The following is a 10,076-nucleotide window of genomic DNA, read 5'->3' on the forward strand; positions in this document are numbered from 1 at the left end:
GTCTCCACCGCTCAGGGGCGAGCCCAGAGCCCGAGCTGGAAGTCCTGCGGCCTGGTGGGGCGGAGCAGCCGTACGGCGCAGTAACCCCATTGGGCGGGGGCGGGGGGGCGGGCCCTGGCTTGCTATTGGTTAGCGGCCGAAGGCGGGGCCGGATCCAGGCCAGCGATTGGTCGGCGTTCAGAGGCGGGGTCTGATCCAGACCTGCGATTGGCCGGAGGCCGGCCGTGGCGGCGGGCGCGGCGTGGTGATGGAGACCGCGCGGCCTAGGACCCGGGCGGCTGCGCGGCTTGGGGCGCACGCGACGCGGGAGGAGCAGCGGAAGCGGCGGCCTGTGCGCCGGTGGCAGCGGAGGAGGTGGGCGGGGGTCCGGCGGGGCCGCCATTGGCGGTGCTGTGGGCGGGAAGCTTGTGTGTCCTCGCCCTCGCCCACCGCCGTCGGCCGCGGGTCCTCGCGGAGGAGGCCGGCTGGTGTCATTCGTACCCTTGCTGGACAGGAAGGGGGTGGTGCCTGGAGCGGGGATATCTGCACCGAGTCTTTAGGGAGCAGGTGGCGAATGGGAAGAAGGGTGTTCCAGACGAGGGAACCGAGTGGGCAAAGGCTGAGGCACGGAAGGGATGGACGTGCCCTTCGGCGCCCATGCTTGGTTCTTTGTTGGGACCTTTGCTCACCTGGGGGGACGTTAGGAGCACCCCTCTATGGCCTTCTTGGAAACAGCATCCCTAGCTTCGTGTTAAACCCAAAAGGAGACCAGGGGTGTTTCAGACGGAACAGGGATGGAGTGCAAGCGGCTGCCCGCTGGTGGGGACGCTTTTGCTCTTGCATAGGAATGTTGAGATGGCTCACGCTCTGGTGCAGACCAACAGGTGTTCTGACAGTTCCTGGAGTGGGGGTGTTGGGGGAGACAAGCTGAAGGACCGAGCAGTCATCAAGGGAGAGAGAGGAAGAGCACAGCGATGGGACGAAATTCGCAAGGGAGCACTTCCCAAGCACTTAGCACATCCACGTTAATGAGACTTGAATGTCTCATCCCATCCACTCGCCTGGCAGGTCTCAGGGTCTCCTAAGAAAGTCACAAAGAAGAGGCCATGGATGTTGGTAGGTTTAGACAACTTCCGCTTTGAAGCCCACGGCCAATAAATGGTAGCTGGCCGTGTCTTCTTGTACTCTGATGACAATAATTGTTTTTAAAAGAAAGCTAATTTGGGGGCGCCTGGGTGGCTCAGTCGGTTAAACGTCCGACTTCGGCTCAGGTTGTGATCTCACGGTTCGTGGGTTCGAGCCCCGCGTCGGGCTCTGTGCCGACAGCTCGGAGCCTGGAGCCTGCTGCGAATTCTGTGTCTCCTCTCTCTACCCCTTGTCCGCTCACACTCTGTCTCTCAAAAATAAACATTAAAAAAAAAAAAGAAAGCTAATTTGGTTTTATCCAGGCTTTTCCAACTTCATGTAGTGAAAGTGCCCTTTTTTTTTTTTTTTTTTTTCTGTTAGAATCCTCCACGGCAGCTAGGGAGTTAGTGTGGCATCCACAGAACATACCCACGGAAACGTGGACTGGGGAGGAAGTGTGGCCCTGCTCTCTGGGGCCCTGAAACTCTGGTTCTGTGAGGTTTCCTGGCCCTTGGCCAAGAACCCGTGGACTCTGCGAAGCACGACTTTGGTCCTGCAGGGTGATGTCCGGGTGGCTGGTACAGAGGATGGGCTGTTCTTCCGACAGCAGGAACATCGGCGCCTACTGGCCTCTTTCTACGTATTTCCGTAGCTCGTATTCAAAACCTAAGTCAGAGAATAGCACCGCCTCCCTTCCACATGTCTGGATGGAGCCTAGTCCGTGTGCTTCTCGGTGTTGTTTTTCTTTACCCTTTTACTTAAAAAAATTTTTTAACTTCCTCCTTGCTTAGAATCGGGGAGGAACAAGAAGAAGCGGTCTTTCGTGAAGTGGTCAGTTTTACCCGGGATCCTCTGCCAGGTGAGAAGGACCGAGGCTCTGAACGCCGTCTCTGAGTTCACCCCTGGGGCTTCGGGGCAGGCCCGCCCCTTCCCGGTCTCCGTTCTCGCTCGGTTATTGTCAGAGCGTCTCTGCTAATCCATCGATTCCTCACTGTTCCCTCGTCTGACCAGCTAGATATTATGACAAGGACACCACCAAACCCATCAGCTTTTACTTACCGTCGCTGGAGGAACTCTTGGCGTGGACGCCCGATGCGGAGGACAGCTTTAACGTGGCCCTGGAACCCCTCAAGTGTCGGCAGCCCCCTCTGAGCAGCCAGAGGCCCCGGACATTGTTGTGCCATGACATGATGGGCGGATACCTGGATGACAAGTAAGGCTTTGTGAGGACATCGCCTGACGTTAACTTTGTTGCGTGTTTTCCTTCTGTGGGACCGGATGGAGGGGAAGGAGGGAGGGACGGTGTGGCAGAGACAGCCAGGAGCCGGGCCTCTGGCCCAGACCGCCGGCCCGGAGCCCATCCCTTTGGCTCTGACTCCGTGCTCGGCCCACCGCTCTGGGTGTCATACTCCGCCCCTCCCCCAGCCAGGGACGCTTCCTCCAGAGTCGCCGGTGGTGCGCTCAGGGGTCTTAAACGTCTATAAAATACTCTTGGACGTCAGATGGGCAGGCTTGAGTCAGAGTCGGCCACCAAGGGACAGGCCGAGGCAGGTGGTGACGTCTCGGGTGCGGCTCATGTGGTTAGAGACCATCCTGGAGGAACCATCAAGGGACCGGTGCGGGGGACACCAGGCGCCTGGAGCTTTTGCGTGAGGCCTTCCGCTTCTCCTTTCTTCTGTCCTGTCTGGGTTTGTGGAGGCTCAAAACCGCCGTGGGGTCCGGGGGTGACTGCCTGCGCGGCCTGGTGAACACGTTTCCCTTAAGACCTCCCGAGAGAAGGACTGAGGTGTCGTTCTGTTTCTCACTCGACCCAGCGTCTACACTGTGCACCGCGAGCTCTCGGCATCACTGGCCGCGACTGAAGAGGATCTTCCCTTGGGGCCTCGCTAGTCTCTTTTCGCTCTGGGGTCCCCGTGGCCCGGGTCCCGACTGCTGTGTTTCTCACGCAGGTTCATTCAGGGCTCGGCGGCGCAAAACCCCTATTGCTTCTACCACTGGCAGTGTATTGACATCTTCGTGTACTTCAGCCATCACCTGGTGACCATCCCCCCCGTGGGCTGGACCAACGCTGCCCACAGGCACGGGGTCTGTGTGCTGGGTAAGATCCCAGGGCTCGCCTCGCGCTCAGCCAGGCTCGGTTGCACACCTGCCAGGTGTCGCAGGGCCGAAAAGGCTCGGCCTTCGCTTCTAAGCGAGTCGAGCTCGGCGCCTGGGGCCGCCTCGATAGATCAGGACCGGCCAGGGCAGACTTCCGGAAGGGGCCGGCCACGGGGCCACTCTTGCAATTGCTAGAGAGACAACAGAGCCATATGCGGCGGGCAGACCGGTGGGCATGGCTGTGTTCCTGGAAAACGGCGTTTACAGGGGCGCCCGGGGGGCTCGGTCGGTTGAGCGTCCGCCTCTTGACTTTGGCTCAGGTCGTGATCTCACGGTTTACGAGTTCGAGCCCCGTGTCGGGCTCTGCGCTGACGGCGTGGGGCCTGCTTGGGATTTTCTCTCTCCCTCTCCGCCCCCATCCCTCCCTCCCCTCTCAACATGAGTAAATAAACTTAACGAAACAATACAAAACAAAACGACAACCTGCGTTTATAAAAATAGGTGGTCTGCAGGCCACAGGTGGCCGGCCGGTCCCTGGATGGAGTGAGGCTTCTCAAGCTTTCTTCACCGGCCCCTGAAACATGTATTGGCTTGTTTAGCACTGACTGCTGGGCCCTGCCCCCAGGGCGTTTGGTTCCCTAGTTGTCCGGGGACAGACGAGAAGTTGAATGTCTGGCTTGCAGGCCACGCTGATGTACTGTGGCAGGAACCGTGCTTTGCTAACTGCTGGGTTTGCCTGACCTCGTCTCTCTCTGTCCTGGCAGGGACTTTCATCGCCGAGTGGAAAGAAGGTGGGCAGCTCTGTGAAGCCTTTCTGGCCGGGGACGAGCGCTCCTACCAGGCGGTGGCCGATCAGCTCGTCCTGATCGCCCAGTTTTTCCGTTTTGATGGCTGGCTCATCAACATCGAGAGCTCTCTGAGTGTGAGCACGACCTTCTCCGGTGCCTGCCCAGCCCTGTCGCAGGCGCTATCCCCCTGCCGCTTCCCGAGCTAGGCCTGGCGGGGCCCGCACCGCGGCCGGCTCCCCGTCACGGCGGCGGGAGCCGGCCCCACGCATCTCCGTTCCTTCGAAGCGACGCAGAACCTTCTCTGGCGCTGTGTCCAGAAACCTGGGTTGGCCGAGCTCCGTGTTCTCCTTCAAGGAGACCCCTCTCCTCCTCCGTTTGCTTTTCTTGGGCCACACGCGTGGCTTCCCTTCCCGCCAGCCTCCCCTCTCGTGGCCTTTTATCTTTTCTTGGTGGCCGTGCCCGTTATCCTTCCTGCCTCAGGAAGGGAGGAGAGTTAGAAGACAGGTGGCTGGACCCGCCCTTCGGTGGCTGTGGGGTGGAGGGGCTCCTGAGACCGTGGCTTCTTTGGTGTGTGTCCATCCGTTTGCTTCTGGGATGAAGTGTCCTCCTCTATGTCCTGTGTGGGCGCTTCTGCCCGACGTCCCTGGGCCTCACCGAGGGCCTTCTCTTCACCCCTCTCCAGCTGGCCGCGGTGGGGAACGTGCCCCCTTTCCTCCGGTACCTGAGCACACAGCTCTGTCGGCAGGTCCCGGGGGGCCTGGTGCTCTGGTATGACAGCGTGGTGAGCAGCGGGCAGGTCAAGTGGCAGAACGAGCTCAATGAGCAGAACCGGTGAGCCAGGCGGCCCCCTGGGTGGAGGGGGCGCTGGCAGTGCCGCGTGTCTCCCGGAGGCCTGGCGCACTCGGCCGCCCCGGGTGGGAGCGGGAGGGGAGAGAGCGACGGGGGGGCCCAGCTGGCACTGTGCCGGGGGTCCCCGCTGTCCGGGGCAGCCTCCGTCCTGGGCCTGGAGGCAGCCCCGGCTGTGGGTTATGAGTGGAGGCGAGGGAGGGGGAGGTCCAGCGTGGGCGGCCCCCGTGCCTCCGGGTCCGGGCCTCACGGCCAGTCCCCGCCACCTCCCAGGATCTTCTTCGACTCCTGCGACGGCTTCTTCACTAACTACAACTGGCAGGAGGAGCATCTGGGCAGAATGGTAGCGCAGGCCGGCGAGCGCCGGGCCGACGTGTACGTGGGAGTGGACGTGTTCGCCCGGGGCAACGTCGTCGGGGGCCAGTTCGACACCCACAAGGTGGGGGTGGCCCTCGGGGCCGGGGGTGGGGTGGGGGCGGTGGCCGGCGTGCCTTCCGTGGGCCTGGTTTTCTTGTGGACCTTCCGTTCCCACCTGCACTCGAGGGAAACAGAGGCGACCTTCTTCCCAGAGTGGGGAAACTGAGGACCGGGGAACACCGGTGACCTGCCCCGGGGCCAAGCCGAGCCCCGAAATCCTAACTTCCAGCCCCTTGTTGTGCTCTGGTGGTACTTGTGTTAGGTGTTGATGGGCAGAAGCACCGTTCGGACCTCCGGCCCGAGTCTCTGACTCGCTTTTACGTCTGTCGGGACCGTGTGCTCCGGAGGGGCACTGAGTCAGCAGTTTGAGCCACTGGGTGGGCCGGGGGGGGACCCTGGCAGGGAGCTGGGGGTCTTTCTCCGGCAGCTCAGGGCTAAGGACCCAGGCAAAAGAGCGGTTTGGGGGAATTGCTGGCTTAATAGCTAGAGAGGTTTTTCTGGCAAGGCAGCAGTGAGGAGAGAGAGGAGGGGTTGCTGGGGCTGAGCTCCTGGTGTGGGATAAGTAGGGAGTCAGCTTGTCTCCCGGGCTGTCAGTCCCGCCCCGTCCCCAGTGCCACGGGGATGTTCTTGCTCATTAATTAAGCTCTAAGTGAATAAATTAATCCAATAACTGAAGATCCTCTCCACCCGCTGCGAGTCTGATAACGTGATGACAGGTACGGCGCGGGAGAGGCAGCATGTGAGAGCCGCCCCCCTGCAGCCCCCTGCCGGCCCAGAGCCTTCCTTCCCGGCACTGCTGCAGCGGCCTCTGCTGGTGGGCTGAGGAGCGACGGGGACTGAGTTCGAAGGCCCCCTCGGAGCTGGGGGAGGGAGGCGTCGCGCTCGCGGGGAAGGGGCGTCCCCTGACTGCTGTCTCCCTAGTCTCTGGAGCTGATCCGGAAGCACGGATTCTCGGCCGCTCTCTTTGCCCCTGGCTGGGTGTACGAGTGTTTGGAGAAGAGGGATTTCTTCCAGAACCAGGACAAGTGAGTCCTGTCCCGCGGCCCAGGGGCGTAGTGATGGCCGGATGCGGGCTCCGGCGATTTCGAGCGTGTCTCCGGGTAGCTCAGGCCTTGCTCTCCACTGACCTTCCCAGGGCACACCGGGCAGGGGCAGGGGCTCAGCTCGAGAGAAGTCAGCTACCTGGGGTGCTTGCGGGCGGGAGGGTCCTGGCGACCAGTTAAGCGGCAAGGGTGGAACTTGGGGGCCCCGAGGGGCCGCTTCCGCAGACAGCCGTGGCCACTCTGGGAGGGATGCGGGGGGGGCCTCGGGTCGCAGAGAGTGAGTCCAGGCTGGCTCTGCAGGTTCTGGGGCTTGCTGGGACGCTACCTGCCCCCACACAGCATCTGCTCTCTGCCCTTTGTCACTTCTTTCTGCCTGGGCATGGGGACTCGAAGAGTGTGCTACGGCCAGGTGCGTGGGGCTCCCGGTTGGGCCGCGTCACCTTTGGTGTGCCCTGGGACAGGTGGGGGGCTCGGGGGCGTGCGAGGGATGGCCGTGCTGCGCTTCCCCGTCACCCCGTGTACACGGTGCCCCCTGGGCCCCCAGCCCCCCCCTCCCTCTGATGTGGCCTCGGTCCTGCAGGAGGAGGCGGTGGGGCCCTGGTACCACCCGAGCGCCCAGGAAATCCAGCCCCTGTTTGCAGAGCAGAGGCCGGAAGGGGACGGGCAGGGCTGGGTGAAGACGCACTGCTGCCTGGCAGACGCCTGGAACGGGGGCAGCTCCCTGCTCCTCCGCGGGGTGATCCCGCCCGAGGTCGGGCACGTGGCTGTGAGGTAGGCGGGTGGGGACGAGACCTGTGGGGTCATCCGCTTCCCCCCACCCCTGTCGATCGCGAACCCCCACCCCTGTCGGGCGGCTGGGCGGCAGCAGCCGGGATGAGGACGGACAGAACCGGGGTGGTTTTTACGTACGGTTCTCCGGTTCTCCGTCTCAAGCGTCTTTGAGCGTGTGGGGCGGCAGCGCAAACTGGCTGCACAAACCACCCGGCACCTCCTCGCCTCGCAAGACCGAACCTGGCCCCGCAGAGCAGCTCCCGTCCCCCCGCCCCCCACCCGGCCACCGCCCTGCTCGCCGTCGCCGAGTCCGACCGCTTCTCGTTTACTGTGGGGTCGCAGAACCGAGATCTTTGGGTCACGGAAGGATGCGGCCTGGGGGGAAGGGGATGGGGGGAGGGCCGTCCCCAGCCTCGGGCGGGACCAGAGCGCACGCCCTGTGCTGCCCCGGCTCCCGGGTCCTGCCGGGAGAGGCTGGCGGGCGTGAGCCGGAGACAGCTGCGGCGTCTCCGCGGTTACGCTGTGGCCCCTCATCGCTGGCTTCCTCCCACAGGCTGTTCTCCCTGCACGTCCCGGTGCCCCCCAAAATTTTCCTGTCCATGGTGTATAAGCTTGAAGGGCCTTCGGATGTTGGGGTGGCGTTGGAGCTCACCACCGGGGACGCGGGCAGCTGTCACGTCGGTGGCATCTCGACGTTGAGTGGTGAGGGCGTAGGGTTGGCCCCTGCCTCTTGAAGGCCTCCTGTTTCAGGGGACGCCTCAGGGAAGGGGGGTCTAGAAAGTGCACCGGGGTGGGCGGAGGCAGGCAGGTCCCGCCTCTGCTGTGGTCCAGGCCTGACAGGGAGACTCCCCAGCCAGCCAGAGCCTGCGGCCCACGGCCCCCACTGGGCAGCAGAGCGTGCCGTGCGGGACTGGGTCTCTGTTCCCACGGAGACGTGGGGATCAGGCCTCCTGCCAGCCATGGCACTGAGAAGGAGGACGTCTGTGGGGCCTGGGGGTATGGGGGCTCTCCACCCTGTTCTCCCCCCGAGGGCCTCAGCCTGTTTTGGCAGGCCCTGGGCGCCTGGGGCCACCAGGGAGCCTTCTGGCCTCCTCCCCGTGTGGTTTCCTTTGGACTTTCCTCATTCTCAAGTCCTGGGTCTCCTCCCGCAGCAGAAACGAGCTCCAGGCACAGCCCCCGCCCCCTCCGGGTGCCCCCCACCAAGCTGGCCAGATGGGTGGGCCACTGCGGCCAGCAGCTCCGCGGGGGCTGGGTCCAGCGGTGAGTGCCTTCTCTTCCTGTTGAGACTCCAGCAGGGGATGGCCACGTGGTGGGGGGCACCCGAGGAGCCCCAGAACCGGAGGGGTTCAGGCGGCCCCGTGACACAAACCCAGGAACGCTGCTGGGAACCGTCACGGTCATGCCTCACGGCTGGGGTCTCCCGCTGACCACAGGGACCCCTTTGGGACGGGTCTCCCTTCCCGATGTGGCTCGGGGCCTCGGAGCGGCCGGCCTGGAGGGCGCTGAGCTGAGGTGGGCTCCTTGTGACCGGCTTCCGATTGCCTCCCCCAGCTGCTACGAGGTGAACCTTCAGGGCTGCGTCCTGCAGGACCTCTGGGTCAGCTTCTCGCGGCCTCCCGGCAGCCGGGAGCAGGAGGCCTTTGTCTGCCGCCTGGGAGAGCTCCAGGTGAGGCGGGCGCCCTTGCAGAGGAGGGGGGTGCCGCCCGCAGCCGAGCCCCGCCTGCGCCCGCGGCTCGCGGGCCGGAGGGGTGAGGGTGCCAGCCAGTGGGAACGCGCGGGGCCGGGCGCCCTCGGCCCCCGCGGGCTGAGCCTTCTCCCTCCCGCCAGGTGGTGGATGCCAACAGCCTGCTCGGACCTCTGCCCCGGGTGCAGGCCGTCAGTGTCTCCCGGGTGCGCTGGCAGCGGGCCGCCCCCGAGGAGGAGGAGGAGCAGCGCCCGGCCCGGCTCCGGCTCAGCTGTGCCCTGCACTGGTCCTACCCCCTGTCTCACGTCCGATGCTTCCGCATCCACTGCTGCAGAGCGACCGGCTCTCCTGCGGAGGGGCCCCCGGGGCCGGAGAAGCCCGCGCTCCTGGGCCTGGCGTTTGTCAACCAGTATCGCGTAGTGGACCTGGCGGTGGCAGCCGCGGGGCCGGGCACGGACGGCCGCGTGGAGTTCCTGGTGGAGCCCGTCCCCAGGGAGGGATTTCTGGTGCCAAAGGCCGAGTGGGGCCGGGCGGCCCTGCTCTACTCCGGGCCCCACACGTGATCGAGCATTAAAGCACAGACCCTCCCGGCCTCGAGGCTACGGCTGCTTCTGCGCCGGGGCCCCGCGAAGCGTGCAGACGACCACAGGCCCCTGGGAGGCTGCGGGCTGGGGCTCTCTTGTGGGGGACGTTGCTAATCGGAAACCCGAGAGGTCCGTTTGCTGGGTGGGCGATTTCCTGGGGTGAAGGAGCTCTGTTCTGTCTCCTCTGTGGAATACGGTTCAGCAAGTGACAGAACTGGGGAAAGTGAGTCCCGTCCATCCCCGAAGGCTGCTTCCCAATGGGCCGAGAGACGCTTACGGTCACCTGGGCTTTTTGGACTCAAGCCCAGGCTTGAAGGAGGCAGGTGGTGGCCTCTGAGCAGCCCAGGGGCGATTCCCAGGGTGAGGGCTGAGGGCGGAGTGGGGGGAGGGTGCTGAGGACTGAGCCCCTGGCCGGGCTGGCACCAGGTCGTACCTGTCCCCGGGCCAGGTGGGCTGCCCCAGTCCAGACCACCCTGTGTTGTGGCTTTCCCAGTTCGCTATCCCCGTGAGCTGGGGCCACCTGTGGGGCATCTCACGGGCCCCGGGTCCTGCTGTGTCTCTCCCGGGTTGTTGGTCCTGGCGAAGCTTGCACGGAGGTCGTCCTCTGGGCCCCTGGGGCAGCCTGGGAGGCCCAGGAAGGCCCTCGGCCTGCAGCCTGGCCCCAGCCTGGCCGCGGGCGCTCTGGCTGCCCTGTTCCATCACATCCGCCTGCCTCAGCCTCTCCCAGGGTGGGCCGTGCTAG

At 64.5% G+C, this 10,076-nt stretch overlaps 1 protein-coding gene across 4 annotated transcripts; it reads left to right on the top strand.

Moving 5' to 3' along the window:
• Positions 1–86: 86 nt before the first annotated feature.
• ENGASE (endo-beta-N-acetylglucosaminidase) lies at positions 87–9,342 on the top strand. 4 transcript variants are annotated; one of them, XM_078438065.2, is made up of 14 exons: positions 87–354; positions 1,896–1,963; positions 2,116–2,317; positions 3,132–3,202; positions 3,966–4,123; positions 4,672–4,820; positions 5,109–5,274; positions 6,174–6,277; positions 6,596–6,704; positions 6,876–7,066; positions 7,620–7,768; positions 8,218–8,326; positions 8,618–8,732; positions 8,894–9,342. In XM_078438065.2, the coding sequence occupies exons 1-14, from the start codon at positions 248–250 to the stop codon at positions 9,311–9,313; spliced, it is 2,118 nt and encodes a 705-aa protein (XP_078294191.2). In that variant the 5' UTR covers positions 87–247; the 3' UTR covers positions 9,314–9,342. The 4 variants fall into 4 exon arrangements, with proteins under 4 accessions (XP_078294191.2, XP_060501186.3, XP_060501185.3 ...); XM_060645203.3 differs by having other exon boundaries at positions 88–354; positions 3,054–3,202; positions 8,221–8,326; XM_060645202.3 differs by having other exon boundaries at positions 89–354; positions 3,054–3,202.
• The last annotated feature ends 734 nt before the right edge of the window (positions 9,343–10,076 follow it).

This window comes from Panthera onca, chromosome E1 (assembly GCF_046562875.1).
Source record: "Panthera onca isolate mPanOnc1 chromosome E1, mPanOnc1 haplotype 2, whole genome shotgun sequence".
NCBI classification, from domain to species: domain Eukaryota; kingdom Metazoa; phylum Chordata; class Mammalia; order Carnivora; family Felidae; genus Panthera; species Panthera onca.

Coding starts and splice junctions, on each gene's coding strand:
- ENGASE (XM_060645202.3), top strand. CDS start 248: ATGGAGACCGCGCGGCCTAGGACCCGGGCGGCTGCGCGGCTTGGGGCG. Junction 1,964..2,115: donor TACCCGGGATCCTCTGCCAG/GTGAGAAGGACC, acceptor TCGTCTGACCAG/CTAGATATTATGACAAGGAC. Junction 8,733..8,893: donor GCCGCCTGGGAGAGCTCCAG/GTGAGGCGGGCG, acceptor CCCTCCCGCCAG/GTGGTGGATGCCAACAGCCT.